Here is a 24,699-nt window from a genome sequence, read left to right on the forward strand (position 1 = left end):
ATGGTGCCGATCTGATACCCAGGATCAGTATTGGAAAGATGGCAACAAAAAAATAATGGATCACATATCGGAGTAAAAATTGGAAAAGATTCGGAACTAGAAATGTTTAAATATGAAAATACTTGATTGTGTTGTTTGTGGGATTGATTTTTACGATTGATTATATATACACTTTATTATATTTATTCATATTTGTGATTGAATTAAAGAAGCTGCAGTTTTGTGTTCACGTTTTTAGCTATGTATTTTGACTGTACTTATAAATCAAGTGCTTAGAAGTAGTTTGTAGAATTTTAGCCCAACCACGATCCTCACCAGGATAAAGCAGTTACTGAAGATGAAGGAATAAATGAAAGAATTTTCACCGTGTTGGTGTTTTTCCAGCATACTTCGCTTTCTCTCCTGCTCAATACACATCTCGTAATGTTACTCCTGAGGTGAACAAGTTATGACATTCTGTCACCACCTCACTGGTTGGCATGGGAATTATTTTAAAAACATAGATGCAAAAAATGTGTTTTCAAAAATATCCATATACATGTGGACAGGCCTCAGTGTACAACAGAACACACACACACACACACGCAATAAGTACTACACAAACCCCATTAATACAGATTCGCCAATAAAGCGGGCCACATTGTGAAGCATCATAAACCAGGATACATTGTATTCTATAATAGCAGCTTGGCGTGTATGCAGACAATCTGTTTGCACGCGCAAAAAAGCAAAACACATTACAGAGCACGGAATTGCATCTCATCCGGAAATAACATTGCGTTTTTTTTCCCACAGCAAGCAGCAAGCTGAGAAATTGTGCTGCTTCCACACAATTCATGGAGGCATAAATTGCAAAGATAAGAGAGGAGTCTTTTCTGCTATGTGCTGGCAAATTACTTGAAGAATATTTTATTAAAATACAACAAACAAACAATGGGTAGTGCAGTAGAGTGCAGGTAGTGCGGTAGAGTGTGTAGAGTGCAGGTAGTGCAGTAGAGTGCAGGTAGTGCAGTAGAGTGCTGGTAGTGCGGGTAGTGCGTAGAGTGTGTAGCGTACCGGTAGTGTGTACAGTGCGGTAGAGTGTGTAGAGTGCGGGTAGTGTGGTAGAGTGCAGCAGAGTGCGGGTAGTGAGGTAGAGTTCGGGTAGATTGCGGGTAGTGTAGTAGAGTGTATAGAGTGCGAGTAGTGTGGGAGAGTGCAGCAGAGTACGGGTAGTGTGGCAGAGTGTGGGTAGTGTGGCAGAGTGTGGTAGAGTGTGGGTAGTGTGTGGGTAGTGTGGTAGAGTGTGGGTAGAGTGTAGCAGAGTGGGGTAGAGTTCGGGTAGAGTGTGGGTAGTGTGGTAGAGTGTGGGTAGAGTGTGGCAGAGTGTGGTAGAGTTCGGGTAGAGTGTAGATAGTGTGGTAGAGTGTAGCAGAGTGGGGTAGAGTTCGGGTAGAGTGTGGGTAGTGTGGTAGAGTGTGGGTAGTGTGGCAGAGTGTGGTATAGTGTGGCAGAATGTGGTAGAGTGCAGGTAGTGTGACAGTGTGTGGTTGAATGCAGTAGTGTGGCAGTGTGTGTGGCAGTGTGTGATAGAGTGCGGTACACTGAGGGTAGTGTGATAGACTGCGTAGTGTGATAGTGTGGCGGTGTGTGGTTGAGCGTGGTAGAGTGCAGATAGAGTGGTAGTGTGTGTGGTTGAGTGTGGTAGAGTGCAGATAGAGTGGTAGTGTGTGTGGCAGTGCGTGGTAGAGTGCGGGTAGTGTGGCAGTGTGTGGTAGAGTGCGGGTAGTGTGGCAGTGTGTGGTAGAGTGCGGGTAGTGTGGCAGTGCGTGGTAGAGTGCGGGTAGTGTGGCAGTATGTGGTAGAGTGCGGGTAGTGTGGTGGTGTGTGTGGCAGTGTGTGGTTGAGAGTGGTAGAGTGCAGATAGTGTGGTAACACTACCCGCACTCTGCTGCACTCTCCCACACTACTCGCACTCTGTGGCAGTGTGTGGTAAAGTGCAGATAGTGTGGCAGTGTGTGTGGCAGTGTGTGGTAGAGTGCAGATAGTGTGGTAGTGTGTGTGGCAGTGTGTGGTAGAGTGAGGGTAGTGTGGTAGACTGCAGGTAGTGTGGTAGACTGCGAGTAGTCTGGTAGAGTGCAGGTAGTATGGTAGACTGTGGGTAGTGTGGTAGAGTGCGGGTAGTGTGGTAGAGTGCGGGTAGTATGGTAGACTGCAGGTAGTGTGGTAGAGTGTGGGTAGTGTGGTAGAGTGTGGATAGTGTGGTAGAGTGCGGGTAGTGTGGTAGAGTGCGGGTAGTGTGGTAGAGTGTGGGTAGTGTGGTAGAGTGTGGGTAGTGTGGTAGAGTGCGGGTAGTGTGGTAGAGTGCGGGTAGTATGGTAGACTGCGGGTAGTATGGTAGAGTGCGGGTAGTGTGGTAGAGTGCGGGTAGTGTGGTAGACTGCGGGTAGTGTGGTAGACTGCGGGTAGTGTGGTAGAGTGCGGGTAGTGTGGTAGAGTGCGTGTAGTGTGGTAGAGTGTGGATAGTGTGGTAGACTGCGGGTAGTATGGTAGACTGCGGGTAGTGTGGTAGAGTGCGGGTAGTGTGGTAGAGTGCGGGTAGTGTGGTAGACTGCGGGTAGTGTGGTAGACTGCGGGTAGTGTGGTAGACTGCGGGTAGTGTGGTAGAGTGCGGGTAGTGTGGTAGACTGCGGGTAGTGTGGTAGAGTGAGGGTAGTGTGGTAGAGTGCAGGTAGTGTGGTAGACTGCAGTAGATTGCGTAGAGTGTGGATGGCGCATAGAATGACGGTTTCTTAATGCAGCCTGTGTAAAAGTGAAGGTCGTGTGTGAGGAGTCGTTTCTGAGACTAATTCATGCTTATCATTAGAGACACAACAGAGGGCACTAATTGAGAAGTGTTTGACTGGATCCTCGTTTTGCAGCTTGTAGCTCTGCAGTGAAAGCCTCTCTTTCTCCAGGCTCTGTTCTATCGCTCTGCCTCGTTAATGTTGGCCGCCAGGTGTTTATAGCCCAAACGGGGAGAAAAGCGTCTCGGCACGGCACACCACCTCATTTTCAGGCAGTCCGGTCCCCAGTGAGCTGTAGCGTCTTCGCCGGAGTTCCAGTCAATGAAACTCAGCCTTCAAAACAGCGCCACGTCAAAAAACCACTGCGCTGCAATATGAGAAAGGAATCAATGAGAGAGACGAGCGTCTGCCGGCCTGCTGTTCATCATCTCTGTCTGAGAGACAGTGTCTGAAAACCACAACACATCAACATTTCTACTAAACACCAAAACATCCACAGCCCTGCTTCCTCACATCACCACTCAGAGTAGAACAGAGCAGCTTCAGATGAGATAAGAAAGAAAGAACGAAAGAAAGACAAAAGGTACTGAGGTAGAGGAAGGAAGGAAGGAAGGACAGGAATAGAGGGAAGAAAGACAGGTAGAAGAAAATGAGGTAATGAAGGAACTAAGGAAGGAACTAAAGAAACAAAGATACAAAATACAGGATAAAAGAAAGACAGAGTAATGAAGACAGGTAGATAGATAGATAGATAGATAGATAGATAAACTAAACATTAAACCAAACTAAGAGAAACTAAAATAGCAGAACATTCTGAACACACAGAGATTGCGCTGATTGTAAATTGAACTCGGTTTCAGGTTTATGAGGATTTGGCTGAATTATGAATCCTTTTGTCCAGCACGCAGCTCTGAACTGTTGGGACATAAATGGTGTGCAATCAGGACTTGGCAGCTCTCTTTTATGAGTAACGGCATGCTTGAGGGTGAAAAAGGCAGCTGAGTGCAGCTGAGTGCAGTCAGGGCCAATCGGATGCGTGATTGATGTGGAAACAGGAATAGAAACGGGGGCGGAGCTCGCGGGGGTAAGATAGATGCGACGTGCCAGAGAGTTATTCAGAGTACGAGTGACCCCTCTGCACAAAAATGACATTCATGCGAATAAACTCACATCGCAGCTGTTCGATTTCACCGTCTATTTCATCGCTCCTTTTCACGTCCCTGCCCTGTAACCGCCACGCCTGTATCCCGCGCTCCCGGGGCCACAGCAACGGCAAGGTAACCGTGACAACCGCTTGTGATTGATTAGCATGGTGGATTGGACGGAGTGTCCTCTCACTCGAGTCACTGGAGCTTTATTCCGAGTGCTTCTACACTATTTCTCGCTCAGATAACTTGTTGAAAGGAAATGTGGGCGAGGAAGAGAGGCCATTTTCTCTATGGAAAAAAGAAAACAGAAAGAAAGAAGGAAAGAAAAATAATAAAAAAATAAAGAAGGTATGACAGAGAGAAAGATAGACAGTGAAAAAAGAGAATGTGAGAATGGCAGAACGGAACTAAGGACTACAAAAGGTATGTAAGAAAGAAAGAAAGAAAGAAAGAAAGGAGGAAAGAGTGGGTGTGGTCAATAGTAGGTATGGTCACAGTTTCTGGAGGAGCTGGTGGGTGTGGTCAGTTTCCATAGTACCTGGTGGGTGTGGTTAATAGTGGGTGTGTTCATAGTTTCTGTAGGAGCTGGTGGGTGTGGTTAATAGTGGGTGTGTTTGTAGTTTCTGTAGGAGCTGGTGGGTGTGGTTAATAGTGGGTGTGTTCGTAGTTTCTGTAGGAGCTGGTGGGTGTGGTTAATAGTGGGTGTGTTCGTAGTTTCTATAGGAGTTGGGGGGTGTGGTTAATAGTGGGTGTGTTCGTAGTTTCTATAGGAGTTGGTGGGTGTGGTTAATAGTAATTGTGGTCAGTTTCAGTAGGACCTGGTGGGTCTGGTCAATTCTGTGTTTGGTAACAATTTCTGTAAGAGGTAGTGGGAGTGGTCAATGCTGGGTGTGGTCACAGTTTCTGTAAGTGCTGGTGGGAGTGGTTAATAGTGGGTGTGGTAACAGTTTCTGCAGGACCTGGTTGGAGCAACCAATATCCAGCATGATCAGTTTCAGTAGTTAAACAGTCAGAGTGGGCGTGGTCACAGAGCTGCTGGGAGTTGTCAGTAATGTGCATGGTAAGTTTTGGTAGGAGCTAGTGGGAGTGGTCAACAGTGGGCGTGGTCATAGTTATGTAAGCGCAAGTGGGAGTGGTCAAAAGTGGGTGTGGCCACAGTATCTATAGGAGCTAAAACATCCCTTGATTACACGCAGGAATTTAAGACAGACAGCTGAGTAGAAACCTCAATACATCACTACAAGTTTTCCAACAAAGGATTTGCTTGGAATGATGTCTAACACACGTGTCACATCACACCGGGGTCATGACCTTTGCCCTACACCGGAACACTAAATATCACACAGAGCTTTGATTTCCACTCAAACCCTGAGTCTGGGCTGAGGCTGTATTAAATATTAACGCGAGTCTGCGTCCATGTCGGCTCCATCAATACTTATTGACTGATATTATAGCACCAATTTAGTCTGAGGTAATGATGGCTGCCTCTCGGATTTGTAATTTGCACAAATGTGGCAGTGTGTGTTGTGCAGGAATTGCTTGCCATTTCTCATTAGGACAACAGTGCAATGGCTTTTCTTTTCATTAGCGTTCATGATAAAGAGTAGCACAGCAGCTCGGAGACAGAGAGAGGGGAAGAGGAGGGAGGACGAGGTGAGACGAGACGAGACGAGAGGAGGAAGAAGAAGAAGAAGAAGAAGGAGGAGAAGAAGCAGCCTTTCGGCCTTTTTTTTCTCTTGAGCTTTTCCCGCATCACAGCCTCTGCGTCTTCAGTAGGACGGGAAAGCTTTCTCCGGCTCGCTCGTCTCTTTGATGTGCTTCATTTAAAACTACGGGACTCGTGTGGCTCTTTCCATCTGCCTGCTTTAAAGCTATCTCCTCATAGCCGGCTGAGTTCACCTTCTCAGCTGTCTCGCTTTCACTGTTACATCTGAAACCTCCTAATCAAAAAGAAAAGAAAAAAAAAAAAGAAAAAAAGAAAGAAAAAAAAACGCACCTCAAAATTTCACCACACACAAAAACACCTCCTTACCTGATACACACGCATCCATACACAATACACACAGGTGACGGTGAGTATGGAAGTGTACGCAAACCGGTTTTTGCGAACAAAAAAAGCAACCCTGAGCTGAATGAGAGCCAGACAGCAGGAAACAGGGCTTTGTTAGCCTCGTTAGCTTGTTACTTACGAATCAGAGGCACGCTGGCGTTGGCCGCTCCCAGCTTGTTGACAGCCACGCAGGTGTAGTTGCCATAGCGATCCTCGGTGACGTTACTCACTGTGAGGATAGACCTGGAGCTCACGTTCTTGATGTCGATGCCTGCTTGACCCTTGCTGAGTCTGAAAACACACGGCAAACACAAACATCACGTCAAGACTCGACAAGAAGGAAGGATTGGTCAGAAGGTGGTGATTAATTCTCTAAAACAGCAGGTCTGACAGTTTCGTTATCGTTTCTATAGCAACAGCTCATTCACACGCAGATGCTCCATATAAACATATGATTTGAAAACATACGTAATTATTGATATGGCGAAGTTTTCTGTAATTTAGTTTTACAATTATGGAAGGAGTCTCCAGTGTTAGTACTTTGTAACAGTCAGAGGTAAAGCTGTAGCTTTCAGATTTCTGACATCTTCAGGACAGAAGAGTTTATGTTTTATGGATTTCAGTAACATGACAAGATGCGTATAAACAAACGTGAGTGAAAACAGGAAGTAGCTTGTTTCGCAAACATTTCACGACAGTATACGTATACAATCCTTCGTAAATTGATTGAGAAATAAATCGCTTCCTGTGGTAACAGTAGCCCTATTGCTGATTATTTTTCTATAACAGCACGACATGGAATGTTTTATTCCTTACATAAAAATATTCCAAAAAAAAAAAGTAAAATGACAGAATGACAAAATCTTTCGAAAAAAAATCACATTTTCAAAGTGTTTAAAATAAAATTACAGCCCAGTACACAATGAGGTACCGTAGGTATCAGAGTCAGAAAGAAAATTTGTACTTTTTGTCATACTTCTTCTTCTCGGTGCATGCTAACACAATAGCAGGTAGCTAACGTTAGCCTCTGTTTACCGTACCTCATACACGTGCGAATTTAGCGAAACGAATTTACGTCAGTGTGTCAGCGTGTCAGCGTGTGGTATTTCAATTGCATCAGCGAAAAAAAGATACTATGAAGAGCCTAACGTCCGAGATCAAAAATGTGAAATATTTATAAGATGTCATTATGTAAAATGTAATTTCATACTAATTAAGGCTTTAAGAACTCCTGCAGTCTGTTATAACAAAGACCGTGAGCTGTACAGAAACACGGCGTCCTCCTGCGCTGACTTAATTCCAATAATCGCTAATCGTTTGTCATATAGGGATTCGCTGACAGCAGTTTTGTGCGAAATGATGTTTAATATACATGGCGTGTTACACCGGGGTCGTGACCTTTGCTCTACAGAGGCTTCCAAATGCTGAGCTGAACATCAAGAGCTTTGATTTGTGTGTAGGTTGAGGCTTTATTAAATATTAACGCGACCCTGCGTCCACCTCTGCTTTACGGCTTTACAGAAGTGCCAATAATCTACCGTTTAGCCATAACATTTACTATTTTTTGACTTGTTGCCATGGCGATATGGGAGACAGCATCAGACCAAACACAAACAAAAAGGGAATGAACGTGGAACGATGGAGTTCGCTTCTGTTAGCGGATACTTTCACATCGCAAAGATGCTATCTAGGTGAACTTTGATCTGTGAGGTCACAAACCTTTGTGTTGCGAGCCAATAGAAAACAAGAGGGCGTGGCTGAAGTCTCTGGTCGGTAAAAGCAGTATCATTCTTCTCTTTACGATTTTGTTACTGTAGCTCACTAGCTAGCTGACGTTTTTAACGTATCAAGAGGTCATAATTAGTTCGCTCGACATCAAGACATTCGCTGGTTGGATTTATTCGGCTGCGAATGAAACCACAAAATTTCGCACGAAAGAGTACGCACAACACTCCGTCAACGATGTCGTTACTATTTACCGCGTAACGCGTGAATTGGGACGCAACCTTCACTTTGGGATTAATTAACCAACAGGCACTCATTAATTATTCATGAATTAGGGAATCAATTTAGACATATACTCCCAGTATTATTGGCACCCTCCTTAAAAATCAGCAAAAAATATGATAAAATTTTAAAATTATTGTATAAAAGAAATATCACTATATCAATATCAATAACTGACATTTTCTGCTCAAAACAAAATGGAAAAAATATTTGTTCGTGTTCTAAAAAAAAATCCAATCATCATTAGAACTACTTTTAAAAATATATATATATATATATAAAATACACATATATACATATTTTTACCTATATTTTTATATATATATCTCAAAAATATAGGTACAAGGCAAAAATTTATGACACGCCCAAGAAATATTTTTAAATAAACACAAATAGTCAATCTTTTATATCTTTTTTTTTTTTTAAAAAAAAAGATATTATTTTTCTTTTTTTTTTTTTTTCTCAAAGTTGTAATTGCCACCAAAGTTGCTGATTAAAAGGTCTGAACATTTATCTAAATAAGAGATTTTTGATTTTTAATAAATCTACCGTTTATGCTTTTGGTATTTTACGATTCATGACGCAAACAAAGCAAAGCAGACTGCAAATTGTGCTTTGTAAAAATATCAAGAGGAGGAAATACAGTATTTTCGTACAAGTGATAATGATAAAGTGATAAACTCAGCACGAGAAAGTTCATCCGCAGCAGCTAAGACTAGCTAGGTGAGAAAGACGATGCTAGGTGAGTGAAAATAACAGCTCTTACCCAGTATAAGTGCTCTTCACTCATTTCTGTATTACGTACTTGTACATAATCGTAGCTGTATTTGCAGAAAGTCTGAAAAAAAAACATTTATATTGCTGAATCCCTAGTCTCTCTTTTTTTTCCCCAGTTTTTTTTTTTTTTTTTTTTACCCACATCTGCTGTTCTGACATTACTATTTCCCTAGAGGGTGTAAAGAGGACATGACCCACATACAATAAACGCCTGCCGCTGCATCTTTTTTAACTCCCCCAGCCATATAGCACTCAAAGACGTCAACGCTAATCGACACGGCTGTAAAAAAAACGCCCCAATTAAATCAATACAATCGGTTAACTTCACACCACAATGACAAGCCGAGTCAGCGGTGTTTCCCAGAGACTCCTGATCAAAACCCGACGTCGTTAATATTCATAATCATGACTCGTTAATGACATGTGACAGCACAATAAGCTAATATTTATGAGTGCACTGCAAATTAACAGAAGCCATGTACAAACAGTACAGTGCTGCGAGTCTGCAAATGCCACCGATGCGACCGGAGAGCTCCTGAACGCCGGCTTGTCATCAGCATCGCACACGGGTTGCATGTCTGACAAGCTCTGAAACTAAGGTGAAATGTGGCGAGAACGGGAGCCCTAGCAGCGCGGCGCCTCCCTAACCGCATTTGAATTGATGGAGTATCCGTGTTCCTCTCCGAGCCGAGGAGACGCGCCTGACCTTATGTCCCGCAAATCTCCAAGCAGCTGTTGTTTGCCCTCCTACTGAGATTTGTTAAAATGTTAGCAAAAGGTTTTACATGGACCAAACCTTCACAAGGTTGCGAATGCTACTGGCCCATGGTGACCTGCAGTGACATTTCTAAGTTACTCAAAGCTGACATCAATCATCAATCACAGCTCATGTGACTCATTTCTCCCAAAAACAAAAAAATAAATTATTTCAAAAATCTTTGTTTGTATAACTTTTTTCATTTCGAGTCCAAACTCTCAAAGCGCTTTAAATAAAAGACAAAAAATAAAACAAAGTATAAAATAATCCACGGTCATAAACAATAAGCAAAATCACATAAAAGAATAAAACAACATTTAAAGCAAAACAAGGAATCACAGCAAAATAAAAATGATAAAGGATACTAACAAATAACAACAGTAATAAAACTAAAAACTTTAATAGATTTATCACAATCAGATTTTTTCCCCTCCCTAATTTAGTCTTGGACAATTCCGACCCACCAGCCAGTTCTCTAACATCAGACACGTGCTGCATCACATGGCAGCGTAACACACTCGGGAACACAGCGCTATCTGCCCTCTTCCGCATACACGAGCCTACAGACACCGACGATTGGCTAGTGTTGCTGTGATTGGCAGGGAAGATACAATATGCCCCTCCCATATTTTTTTGATACAGAAAAAAAACAAAGGAGTTGAGATGGGTTATACTGCTTCAGAAGATCAGTAAGATATACCGGAGCTGAGCCATTCAGAGCTTTACACGTCATTAGCAAAACGTTGTAATCGATATATAAAACCTAAAAGGCAGGTAACGAAAACGGAATAAAACGAGAGCAATCATGACTGCAGATGAAAAACACACAATTCATTATCATTACATTTATTATACAGTGCAAAAGTTTGTGCCCCCTCAGGGCAAAATATGGCAGACAAAAGAGTTTAATTTACAGAAACAAGACATTTAGTGTGTTTTTTTTTTTCCCTCATAAGTTCATTTTCACAGTTGGGCAAATGTGTATGATAAGATAGTAACAGTGAAAAAAATGAAAATGACTCCAGTTCAAAAGTATGCGCCCCCCCCCCTCCCATCCACACTCATTCTGTATTCATTTCATTCATTTCAAGTAAGCGCTTTATTCTGGTCCGGGTCGCAAGTGGATCTGGAGACTATCCTGGGAACACTGGGAGCGAACTGGGAATACACTCAGGATGGGACGCCAGTCCATCACAGGGTGCCACACACACACACACTCATTTACACCTAGAGGTATTTCAGAGCAGCCGAAAACACTTAGCATGTTTTTGGGAAGTTGGAGGAAACTTGAGACCCCATGATAAAACCCACACGGACATGAGAAGGACATGAACATGAACATGAACATGCAGAAACTCCATACAGACAGTAATCCAAGCTTCCAAGCTCAAGATCGACCCAGGAACCGGCTGTGAGACACCACCATGCCGTCCTCTTTCTGCATGTGATATAAATATTCGCTACTAATCCATACGCTCATATTTTGCCTTCAAAACCTGGGTCATTATGCTCTGTGCAGCTTTTGGATCCTGTCTCCCACACACACACACACACACACACACACACACACACACACATATATAAATTTACCATGACATACAGCATATTCTGCAAATCCGGATGCCGAGAAAGCAAATATTTTTGTTTATTTTAGTGACATGTGGGTTTGCTGTCGTGTTACAGGATCCATCAACATTTCATTTTTAACATTTAGAGTTTATATCCTTTTGTAGATAAATTGTAAAACAGATGTACACTTTGGCTTTCTCCATTCAAAAACCATAGAGTGTGCAAACTTCTGCACGCCACTGTATCTGTCCTGTATCTCCGCGTGTGCGCCCCGTGGATCGTTTAAGAGCCAGCGCCATTAATAATGGAGTATCTATCTATCGTATAGATTGATGAGAAAGCAGGAAAACAAGCTAATGGCTTTCTGAGCATAACAAACGTAAAGTCTTAAATTAGGCAAACTCCAGAAGTAAAGCCAAATACGCCTCCTTGGCAATTTGAATAAATTGAGTGAAGCCTATAATTACAATTAGCGCACTGTGAACTGCTGATTCAGATCGTACTCAAAAAGAGTGGGTAAATGACGGGTAATGGGGTAATTTGGTATTTAAATTCAAGAACCACCACTTGAGTCGACGCTGATTGACGCGTAAACTGCGAATGCTCTTTACTGCTGCTGAGGTTATGCAAACATTTAATTAAAATGCAAGGTTAAGCCTTACGCTATATGAATCCCCCATAGCAGGAAGGGCAGAAGGAAGGAAAAGGAAGGCGTGAGTTTTACCTCAACGATAAGAGCTGTGAGCTAGAAATAATCTGATTGAATTTTAGATGTGCAGGGACGCATACCGAGTGCTCCTGAGTCTCGAGAGTATGAATAGTGATTATGAATATTCAACCGGAAAAAAAAAAAAAAACCCCAGTAAAGAGGGGGCGTTAATCCCATGTTTCCCTGAAGCTCTTAAAGAGGAACGTTTCTCATCTTGTCATATGGCCTGAATATTTACAGAGGAATGTGTATATTACATGACAGGCCTACTGACATTTTCAGTGCAAATCGAGGACGATCTGAGTCATAATGCATGATAATGTATGACGAGTAAATATATCAACGACAAACAAACATGAGATAAAACCCAGGATTTTTATCATCGTGTTTATGTTTTTTTTTTTTTTTTTTTTTTTTTTTTCTCTTACCTCTTCTCTCCTTTGTACCACTCGAAAACCGGAGTGGGGACGGCGGCCGCCTCACACCTCAGCAGCGCCGTGTAACCGGGTCGGACCCCGTGACTCTTCATCTCATGGATAGACGGTGGAACTGGAGAGAGAAAACCCAAATATGTGTTATTAGAGCATGAAAATGAACCCAAGTTGTACTGCAAAAATACTGGTTTCAGTATTATTGGCACCTCCTATTAATCAATATCTGGTGAAACCTTGCCTAGAGAGAATAGCAAGACAGATGGAGACGCTTATCCCTTATAGAGAAACTCGGGTCCTGGTCTTAGGTTTGTGCATAAGGTTCAAATCCATCGGGATTACAAATGAGCAACATGACAAAATATCATATCACGGTATTTGAAGACATTTCTTCACGACACACGATGTGTATCACGATATACAACAGTAGTGTTGCATTAAAAAAAAAACTTAAAAAATAAAAAAAAAAAAAGTTCGATGACACATTTAATGTCTACAAAAATAAATCATCACTGAAAACAAAGGAAACATAACGTTTTACAATTTTTTAAGATTCAAAATTGTAAAAAAATCTCATTGTTATTTAAAAATAGATCACAATATCACAGAAGAGACATATGCCATAATTTATTAGAATATCCATATTATATTGTCATATCGCCCAGTCCTGATTCAGATACTTTCACAAAACCAATTTAATAATTTCTGTGTTGATTTAGGGGCATATTTTGAATTACTTATATGTTGAAATACCCACCAATGGCCAAGTCCAAGTATATGCAGTCTTTTATGCCTATTCTGAAGGGTGCCAATAATTTTGCACACAACTGTACCAAAAACCCTTCTAAAAGCAGAGGTAAGAAACGTTACTTTATGCTGTAATCAACTCTTAACTGAACAAAATATGCAAACTAATAAGATAAAAACCCTGTCGTGGTCAAAGCAAAGGAAATGTTATGAGCACGGTGCTGGGAAAGACCAGTTCTCTCCCGGGCTGGAGAAAGGAAAACGAGTTGCGTGCTGATAAATTGCTTAACGGACGTGTATAGGCTGAAAAGCACGAGCAGGCTGTGGGAGAATGAAATGAAATGAAGGTTGTTTCATATTCTCAAACACTGTGCAAATGACTGTGCTGGAGTGAGAGACCCGTCTGTAAGTACTGGCCATTTTATTTATTCCAATCTGCCTGAGAGGGAAAAAAAAAAAAAGAGAAAGAGAGAGAGAGAGAGAGAGAGATGTAATATCAGGGTCACGAGCAGACATGAAATCATTCCTCTGTGTTCAATCAACAGGAGCAAATGACACCTTTTAATGCATTCATTACAAACGTGTTTTTTTGGCGTTGGATATAAATAAACAGATGAATAGGATGAACAGATTTTAAAACGTTACGTCCTCAGATGGCACGTTTCAGTCACGCTGGTGCTCAGAGATAGAAAGAATGCAAGTGTTATAACAGTCTTACGTCAACCTAAAGCATTATGTATAACCTAAAATATTTATGACTGCAAATGTCTGCTCCAATAAGCTATAATATATGCTAATGTAGGTATGTTAGAAGTCATGAAGAGATAATGTAGATGCCTGTATGATGTTTTAACCTAGATCAGCCTGAAAAGTGCTATAACAACCTTATGTCAACAACAACAACAACAACAACAACCTCTTACGTCAAAGCAGTATGCATGACAGCTGATATCGGTTGGAATAAAGATATATAAATGTTTAGTAAGTATGTTAAAACTCATGAAAGGCTTATGTAAATGTCTGTACTGCTATAAGTATTCATAAAACTCTTATAAGCATGAATATACCAGGATATACTGTACCAGAAGTACACTGAGCTACAAAATCAGCTGTTATGATGTATGAACCTAGATCAGCCTTGAAAGTGCTATAACAACCTTATGTCAACTATAACAAGTGCTATATCAACTTTATGCAAAGCTATGTCAAATTAAAGCAGCACTGATGACAGCCAATGACTGCTGCAATAAGCCTCGATAAATGTTTATGTAGGTATAACCCAGATGGCATGAGAGCTTATGTAGGTGTCTGTATTGCTATAAGTACAGAGTTCATAAAACTCTTATAAGCATGAATATACCTAGGACATATCAGAAACACTGAGCTGCAGAATCACTTGGAATCATGGTTTTTGAACCAAAATTAGCCTGGAAAGTGCTATAACAACCTTATGTCAACTATAAAAAGTGCTATAACAACCTTATGTCAGGCTATGCTCGATTAAAGCAGCATTCATAATTGATAAATGTTTATGTAGATATAACGTAAATGGCATTAGAGCTTATGTAGATGTCTGTATTGCCATAAGTATTCATAAAAATCTTATAAGCATGAATATAACAGGAATCAGAAATATTCAAAAAAATAAATAAACATCAGAAATACACCGAGCTACAAAATCAGTTGCCATGGCGTTTGAACCAAAATCAGCCAGGAAAGTGCTATAACAACCTTATGTCAACTTAATATATTACTTATGACAGCAATAAGCACAATATGGCAGAAGTACATTGAGCTACATTATCAGTTTTGCATCCTCAGATGCCACTTTTCAGTCACTTTGGTGCTCAGAGAGAAAAATAATTCAAGAATCACATTCGGATCACACAAACACTGAAGCTGACAAATCTTTAACAGACTCGAAGAGATGAATAACAAAAATAGGAGAACAGAAAATAACCGGTGTGATTCTACTTTCTTCAGCAGAGAGAGAGAGAGAGAGAGAGAGAGAGAGAGAGAGAGAGAGAGGGAGAGATTCACGTTATGTCTTACTGGCTAGCGTTAAATTGCTTGCAATGTCTGAATTTCAGTCAGGTGCATTTATATTCCAGACGACCGAGCGTTTGAAAATCACCTGCGAGTCATGGAGGTGGAAGGCTGTGTTCAGACTATTTATTTCTGAACTCTCTCTACATAGCTTTCTCTAAGTGCAGGTTGAAGAGGGCCTCATGAAACCCGCTCCTGCTAACAACTGACACAAACCTACATAGATGTTTATAAAGGATTATTCCAACAGGTCATATGACATAAGGTTACGCTATGACATTTTCCAGACTGATCTGTGTTATAACAGCTGACAATGAACCTGGTAAAACCAGGGCCAAAATAAGTATACATAACACCTTTATTACAGTGTCATAGATCTTCATGACAATCTTATAAACAGGAAAATGGGAGGTACTTTACTCAAGTGCAGTAATAAAATATACAGAACTGATTACAATGCCATGGCATTGCTATGAGTATGCATACAAATCTTATAAGCAGGAATAAATCAGGAGTACCAGTATCATGAACACTATCATTCATTTACCTAGAACAACCTGGAAAGTGCTATAACAACATTATTTCTAATAGAATAAGTGTTATAACAACCTTATGTCAAAAATTGTACCATACACACACTGAGATACAAAATCATTAGACATGACATATGAACCTAGGTCAGCCTGGAAAGTGTTATTTAACAACCTTATTTCAACCTAAAACAGTATTTATTGCAGTTGATGTATGTTTCAGTAAGAATTTATAAATGTTTATGTCTGTATATGTCAGGCGGCATGAAGAGCTTATGTAGACTACTGTATTGTTATAAGTATTCATAAAACTCCTGTAAGCATGAATCCCATCATATAACGGACACACACTGAGCTACAAAATCAGCTGTCATGATGTATGAACCTAGATCAGGCTGGAAAGTGTTATAACAACGTTATGTCAACTACAGTCAATGCTATAACAACCTTAAATCAACCTATGTCAACTTAAAGCAATGCTTATGACAAGTGACATCTGCTGCAATGAGCCCTATTATAAACTGTTTTATACAGATATATTCCAGATGGCATGAAGGGCTTATGTATTTATTTACAAATGTTTATGTAAGTATGTTAAAACTCATGAAGGGCTTATGTAGATGCCTGTCTTGCCATACCTATTCATAAAAATCTTATAAGCATGAATAGAGCAGGATATACCATATGTTCACTGAGCTACAAAATCAGCTGTCATTGACATTTAAACCTAGATTTGCCTGGAAAATGTTATAACACAATCTTATGTCACCCTAAAGCAGTATTTATGACAGCTATGTTATGTATTCATAGAAAGTATTCATAGAAATCTTATAAACATGAATATAGGATATACCAGAAGTACACTGGGCTACAAATTCAGTTGTCATGACATATGAACTTAGATGAGCCAGGAAGGTGTTATAACACAACCTTGTGTCACCCTAAAGCAGTATTTATGTCAGCTGTATTATCTATAAGTATTCACAAAAGTCTTATAAGCATGAATATGCCAAGATATACCAAAAGTACACCAAGTTACATTGTCAGTTGTCATGACATTTGAAACAAGATCAGCCTGGAAAGTGTTATAACAACCTAATGTCAACCTAATGCAGTATTTATGACAGCTATATTATGTGTAAGTATTCATAGAAATCATACAACCATGACTATGACAGGATATACCAGAAGTACACACAGCTACAAAATCAGATGTCATAACACCTGAACCATGTTCAGCCTGTAAATTGTTATAACAGCTTAATGTCAACTTAAAGCAATATTTATGAAAGCTGCATTATGTATAAATGTTCATTAAAATCTTATGAGCATGAATATGCCAAGATATACCAGAGGTACACTGAGCTACACTGAGCTACACTTGTCATGACATTTGAATGTAGGTGAGACAGGAAAGTGTTATAACCAAATCTTATGTCAGCTTATGTCATCTTAAACCAGTATTTATGACAGTTGAAAGCCTTTATAAATGTCTATGCAGAGATATTGTATATCAGATGTCATAAAGGGCTTATGTAGAGGTCATGTAGCCCTATGAACGCTGGCCTCAGGTTTTGTGTTACACAACAGTGTGTCTGTTTACCATCCGATTCTTTAAAAGATCTGCTGTTCTCCTGTTCAGGGGTTGTGATGCTGAACAAACACATCTTTTTAAAGTGACGTTCCGCAGTTATCCGCTCTAAACACGGAGAGATTTAAGCAGCCGGCATTATACAGGCACCAATTTCATCACTGCTAAACAGCACTGAGAGTAAATAGACTTTTAGTACTCACAATGCAGAGATTAAAAATTTAAAGTGAAGTCCATAACATGCAATTTGGAGCATTTCTGGTGTCAGGTCCGTTACAGATGGTGCAGCTTTGCACAATAATATGAAGGTGTGTAAAATAAGGTGGGTAATGCAACACGACGCAATAACGATGCAATGCGGAGAAATCTAAAGTGTTATTTTAAAAACGAACATCACTCCACTATACTATACGGCTCTGGTACTCTCTTTTCACCACTTGGAGAGCCGTCTTATTTCACATTAGAAGTGTCTCGATGTTTCCCTGGCTCCTCTCAAGCCTCCATCTGTGCCTCAAAGCCTGGTTTTTAAACAGATTATTTTCATTATTTCTTCTCTGCACGCTCTTTGGGGACAGCTTGAAAATTGCTGGACGGAAGACGAACGCAGCGTGGATGAAGTTTCGCCATATGTATTAGAAGTTTGTGCTCTTTTTAATTTGTGACAAGTGACGCCTGGTACTAGCGCAAGCCGGTTTAAGAAGTCCTTTGAGCATTTTTTTTTTTAATAATTTGAAACAGGGCAGAATGCAAGCAAAATTGCATTATGGTATGAAACTATAGTAGTATGAGAATCTAAAGAATGCATCAAGCAATTTGCACAATAATATTAACATCCACAAGGGATGCACTGATGCTGATCCCGGTATTGGGTATCTGTCATTTTGCGTGTAGTCATAAAACCTGCTTCGATAGCAACATCCGATACGACATGATATTATGAGATTTAAGTCTAGCGTAGGTTGTCGCTCTAATAAACAGACGACATGAAATGCCAGCAATCTGGACATTTTTTTTTTTATATATATACAATTAATGATGAAAGCAAAACAGACTGCAAAGTGTGAAGAAGAGGAACTACAGCCACATTCTACACTACAACACAAGTAACCTGATAAAAACAACTTTACTGCGTTTAAACACTATATCATTAATAGTGAGAGCAAGGACGGCTAACCTGAGCGCTCAGAGCAATATCGGCGAGTGAGGTCGTTAAAAAAGAGCGCAAGGTGCTGCGAATTGTGCACACGCTAAAGTATTCGCGAGGTATACCAAAGTATTCGCAGAGACACTGTTGCACATGAGAGCAGTTCACTTCTGCGAGCACTGAGCACCGAGACACGTGCACGCTTCCTTTTCTTTCACCAGGGTTTACACTTTGCGTGTGAATCAAGGTGCAATTCATGGCACGTTATGCTCATTTTTTAACGATCACACTCCCTGATACTGCTCTGTGCAGTCAGCTTGGCCGTCTCTATTAAATATATTGTTTAAATGCCACAACATCTTAAACAGAAAACTCAGCACGAGGAGTTCATTGCTAGCAGCAGCCAACATAAATAGAGCTAATTAACATGATCAATTAACAAGATTGATTAATGCTAACTAGGTTACTCCTATTTGGAAAAAAAAAATCACTAAATATAATTCCTAGATATAGAACAGAAACGTGTGGGCGGAGCTAGAAATAGTGCAAATCACTGATTGGTCACAGAACCGGTCTGGTCTACAACAGTCAGAAGTAAAGCTGAGAGAGAAAACATTACATTTTCCGACATCCTCAGGACAGAAAAGTTTACACTTTATGGTTTCTCGGGAACATGACAAGCTGCAGGGTGTTTTTTTTTTTTGTCTTATTAACTTTAAGAGAGAGAAAGAAAGAGAGGCTGGTGAGAGAACGACTGTTTACAGCTATTAAAACAGCCAGAAACGAACTTGTTTTGTAGAAGTTCCACAACATTAAATGTTAGTATAAACAGATAAAAAGTCTCATTCTTTAATACATAGAAATTTATAATTGTTGGAAAATTGCGGTTGTAATAAGAGGAATAAAACACTTCGGAACGTGCAGTTATAGGAAAATAATCAACTTCAGGGTGGTAACAGTAACTCCGCCTTCATCACATCACATGATGGTTGATTATTTTTCTATAACAGGACAAAATGAGTGTTTTATACAGTAAGATGAGAATTTCTAAAACGGATTGTAAACACGTTTTCTTAAATCCGAAATAACTGCCTTGTTTCATTTTAATTTTAGAATATAAATTTTATAGTTAAAGCGATCTTTAGAATTCGTTTCCCTCCTTAGATTAAGCTGATTAGCTGAGTTATGACCTAACAACAGCAGAGCTGGACACATTAATAACCTTAACCTCAGAGTTCAGGAATAAATTCAGTTACATGCATCCAAAGTGTCACTACTGCTGGCCATTTCCAGAAAGAAGTGAGAAAAATACCTATTGAGTCAAAGTGGCATGTAGCGCAGGAGGCCCTGTGTTCATTCCTGTAATGAATTAACCAGTGACCTAAATTCTTTACAAAGTATTGCTCACTCTTGTGATTACGGGAAAGTGAGTGGACTGAACGTAGCCTGTAGAGCTCCACTTTCTGAAAGTCACCCTTCACTGGAGAGCGGAAATAGCGGTCCTTGTTTACCTCAAACATTTGGCACATTAGGTGACATTTTGGCTGCAAGAGGAGTCAAAATATTTATCACCCATTCAGGCATGCTAATCAGTTTACTTTCCCGAGGTCTGAGATTTTAGCTCGCTGTTCAGAATTAAAAACGTTTCTGTGCAGAGGAGTGACCGTGTGGAAGACCAGGAAGTAGGGAAATGTATTAAAAAAAAAAAAAAAAGCACAATCTTACAACTAGACAAGCAGAAACTAGGAATTATTTTCACCTTTAATACCAAAGTAGGATTATTTACAAAAAAAAAAAAAATATTATATCAAAAATGGCCTTTGTAAATCTATAATCATGCATCGTATTTCTTATTTCTATGAAAAAGTTAAAACACAAAGATGTAACAAATATGAGATTAAATCCATCATATTTTATAAAGCGTGTAACTTTCTCAACTTTCCAAGTGCAAGCGTCTAAATAAACGCTGACATTTGATGTTTTAACCCATTTTAGGTTTTTACAAGTCTTTAACAAAATGGCCATTTAAGGCATTTAACTTCTTAGAGACGACGAGACAAAACATCTCAAATTTAGACAGATTTGTCAGTTTAATCTGTTTATGTGTCTAAATCTAAAAGTCTAAAGTGAAGCTGTCAAGTCAAATTAATTTGTGAGGCGCCTTTTACAAATAAAATTGTCTCAAAGCTTCTTCAGGAAGGAGGAACGCCAGAAAAATCGCATACTAGTACAACAACCAGGCACTGTAAAGGCACGAAGATAAGTAAGGAATAAACACTCGGTGTTGTGCTGTTATAGAAAACTAATCAATAACACAAAAAATAAACTCGATGTTGTAATGTTATGTTTCTATAACAGTACAACATTGAGTGTTCTATTCCTCTTATACCACAGCAAATTGCCAGTGGTTACAATTTATATACTTTTTATCCATTTCTAGCTACATTTCATGTAAATCAACACCTTCCAACCAATCAGAATCAAGAATGCAAAAGTGGTTTAATGTAATATCCAAAATAGCAAAAGAAACAGAGGAACAACAACGCAACTAAAACTATAAAATCAAAACAAAAGAAAATTTTCTATTGAAACGATGAAACTAGAAAAGATACTAGAGGAAAATAAAAGTAAAGCACAAAAAAAATAAGAAGAGTGAATAGTTTAAATATTTTTACAAGAAACCAGAAAGCTAGGTAACTAGCAAAGCAGAACTAGTTGAGAAAGTTTTACTAATCTTTATTTGTGGTATTTTCTTGTCAGGGTAATTAGGACTGAAATAAAGCATACTGTGCCACATATTAGAAATGTTTTTTCCCCATTTTAAAAATCACATTTCAGTCCAAGCCCAAACGCATCGAGTGAAAACATGGAGCTGCTGTATAAGACTCGTATAAAGAACATACTTAATAGAGATTATACAGTATCAAAAAAAAAAGGATTATATATTTGCATACAAGTCTGTAGTCTTTTAAAAAGAGAACACAATCAATTTCTACAAATCCAAGACATGAAGGAAAGTAATTCTATATTAAATGCAAATTCATCACTCATGTTCCCTGATTAAATTATTTTGCTACTTTAAGGCGTCATCACTTTTGGCAGCATGCGACAGGATTAGCTAATGCAAAGCAGCAGTGTGAAAACATTAAAAAGCCCTATAATCCAAGTAATTTACAGGCTCCATAACAGGAGAGTGCAACTGTAAATCATTAGCAAGTTCCTAAAGTTCCACCAGATGGAAGACCTGGAAATAGCATAGTCACTGTGTAGAAAAAAAAACAGAAAAACAAAGTGTGCTGCTGGGTTTACTGCTCGAGCAATTTAACACTTGATCGCAGAGGCAATTTAACCCTCAGACACTGACATTTACAATACTCAAACAATTACTTAAACCAGTATATGTATAATCATTTCCTGACAATGGGTTGCAGTAGTTCAGAAGACGAGTATTCAGCTGTTTTAATGTTAGAAAGGCAGAGAAAGTCAAAAAAAAAAAAAAAAAACAAGTTTGGTGAACTCATTCGATCGCTTAAAGGTGACTGGTTGCTGATATTATTCCCACATAAACACAAGAATGAGAGTTATTTAGGAAATATTAGCAACCTACATACGAAAAAAAATGCAAAAACGACAAGAAAACTTTTCATTTGATTATGGTCTGTTTTCTAACTGGTCACATTGAGGGTCCAAACACACAAAAATTCAAAAATTCATACTGTTTCTATTAGAAAACTTTGAACCTTGTTCTGTGAAAGAAACTCAGAAACTCGGTTCGAAATTTGGTTAAATAATTGAAGTCTGTTTCCAAACTCTGAAACTTAGAGCTGCTAAACAATTCTGCAACTTGGTTTGACTGAAAAATTCAGAAACTGACTGAAAAACGTAATTCGATTGAAAAACTCAGATTTGGTTCTGTTGCAAAAATCAGAAATTTGGTTCTAAAATAGTCTGAAATATTCTGAAATTGAAAAACCTTTTGATTTAAAAACTGGAACTTAGTTTGATTGAAAAAACTCTTCTTTTGAAAAAAAAAAATTAAACTTGGTTCTAATGAAAAACTTTTAAATTGAAAAACCTTTTCAATAAAAAAACTCTAAAACTTGGTTCTTTTGAAAAACTGAAACTTCGTTCTGTTGAAAATTTCTGAAACTTGGTTCTTCTGAAAAAGTCTGAAAAACTTTTCATTGAGAATCCTTGAAAACGTGATATGATTGAAAATCTCAGGACTTTAATTGAAAAAACTAAGAAACTTTGCTTGATTAAAAAAATTAAAACTTTGTTCAATTTAAAAACACTGAAAAGTCAGTTAGTTCTGTTGAAAATCTCAGAAACTTAATTTGATTGAAAAACTAAAAACATGGTTCTACTGAAAAACTCAGAAACTTGGTTTAAAATATCAGAAAGTTGGCTTGATTAAAAAACTCAGAAACTTGGTTTGATTATAAACTCAAACTTGGTTCAGTTGAGAATCTTTGAAAACTTTCAGACTTTTCAGACATTTTGGCACACAAGCTTCAAGCTGTCTGAACATAGTGTATTTATTTAGATCTCATCATAGTACTTTTTCTTAATCTGTTAATTCCACAGACAGTAAATGCTGTCAAGATAAATTTCACTAACCTAAGACTGTCAGAATTTACATGATATTTATTCATTTGAAAGTGAATATATTTTTAATTGGCTCATACAGCTTTATAGAAACACATTTCACAAACATTTCACAAATAAAAAAAAGACCCCCAGAGCAGCACCGATGGCCAGTTTTCACCTCCTTGGTTTTATGAGAGATTATAACTGCGATCAGTAATAGATCTTGAAATTTCAACCCTGAATGTTTGATTATTTAATGTTGGTACAAGAACGTCATGCTAATTTTATACCTAAGTAATATTCAAATGCATTTGAATACCAAAAGTTTTAAGAAATTGAAATTTTAATAAAAATAAAATAAATAAAAGGATATATAATATTAACATTTGCAGAAAATACTGGAACATGACAAAAGTCAAAAACAACATGGCTGACACACATGAAGTGTGTTTTAGACCTGAATTTCCTCCAGATAAGTATTTAACCTGTGACTGATTTTTATCTTCTTTTTATCCTCCAATCTTAACATGTTGATTGATATCGCTTTAACTAAAGTGTAAATTAGCGATCACGTTTCGGGAGCTTTTCAGTGCCGTTCCGTCATGATTATACAAAATTATAAAGAATAAAAATGAATAAAAGTAAGATAATTAATCAGTGAATATACTTTTCATTGATTTGTTATTATAACCTATGCTATAGGATTACTGAAAAAACATTACATGCTATATATACTGTATTAAATATATAAAATACAGCTATTATCTATCTATCTATCTATCTATCTATCTCTATCTCTCTCTCTGTAGTTTTATATAATATATATATTTTTATTATATAATTTTAGTATTATGCTTTAGAGAGTATAAATAAAACTCATAAAACTTTGCTAAAATCATAATAAAATGCAATTTTTTTTCCAGAATCCAGAAATCCATCCATAACATTCATTAAAAAATTTGTTAAATATATAATGTTTATGATCAGAGGTACCATGCAAAAAAAAAAAAAAAAAAAGTTTTTTGATCAAACTTAATTCTTACTTGGGTTTAATGTATGAAAATATGAATGCTAATTTAATTAAATTAAAAGTTGTGTGTGAAATGGCGGTACTCTAGTGAAGTTTTGGTTTGATTTGATTTCCAATGTTATTATTAAACACCATAAAGAGTATTATTGAAATGCGCCGATATTACAAGCCATCAAGGAAGTAATATGAGCTTATTAGATGCTTGACAATGACATGGTTGATTAATGCGTGGCAAAAGGTCCTCGGTTAATGATTAAACAGAAATTATATTTTAATCTAATTCCCTTTATTTGGTCTTTAAATGTCACTCTGATGGCTACAGTATTTGTCCAAGTTTTCACTAACCCTTCATTAGCTTTAGATGTGTGTGTCCACCTGTGTGCAGACACATTAAATGATTAATTGGTACGTTTCCTGGCAAAGAAATGATTTATTTTGTCACGGAATACTATTCCACTGAACATTTGGATTTTTTTTTTTTTTTTAATGCAGAGACCAATTAATAACCCACCTCTCCAGCCTGTTGAGTCACAGGTCCAGTGTGAGTTTTTCTGCACAAATGTAGTAATGGACTCATCAGTCCATGACTTATCAGCTTACAAACAGAAAAACGGCTTTACCCGCTGTCTCCAGCTCTTTGTGGCACCGTGTCCGCCAGCGCTGGCTTTAGCAGCCGAGATTTATTAATTCATTAAGATTTCCATTTACTATTCAAGAATAACATCATGTTCCTCCTCTAATACGGCCAATCCTTATAAATAACCGTCGAGCCAGGAAGGAAACAAAGGCAGGGCGAGGCGCATAGAGC

The 24,699-nt window shown here is 38.6% G+C and overlaps 1 protein-coding gene across 2 annotated transcripts in view; it reads right to left on the reverse strand.

Moving 5' to 3' along the window:
• Positions 1-24,699, reverse strand: part of negr1 (neuronal growth regulator 1) — a 188,236-nt gene that overhangs the window by 69,479 nt on the left and 94,058 nt on the right. For both annotated transcript variants that reach the window (XM_034297757.2, XM_034297754.2), the window contains exons 5-6: positions 12,211-12,331; positions 6,103-6,254 (exon numbers count right to left, since the gene is read on the reverse strand). In XM_034297757.2, coding sequence (XP_034153648.1) covers positions 6,103-6,254; positions 12,211-12,331 — 273 coding nt within the window. The remainder of the gene's footprint in view (positions 1-6,102; positions 6,255-12,210; positions 12,332-24,699) is intronic.

This window comes from Pangasianodon hypophthalmus, chromosome 2, assembly GCF_027358585.1.
Source record: "Pangasianodon hypophthalmus isolate fPanHyp1 chromosome 2, fPanHyp1.pri, whole genome shotgun sequence".
Lineage (NCBI taxonomy): Eukaryota > Metazoa > Chordata > Actinopteri > Siluriformes > Pangasiidae > Pangasianodon > Pangasianodon hypophthalmus.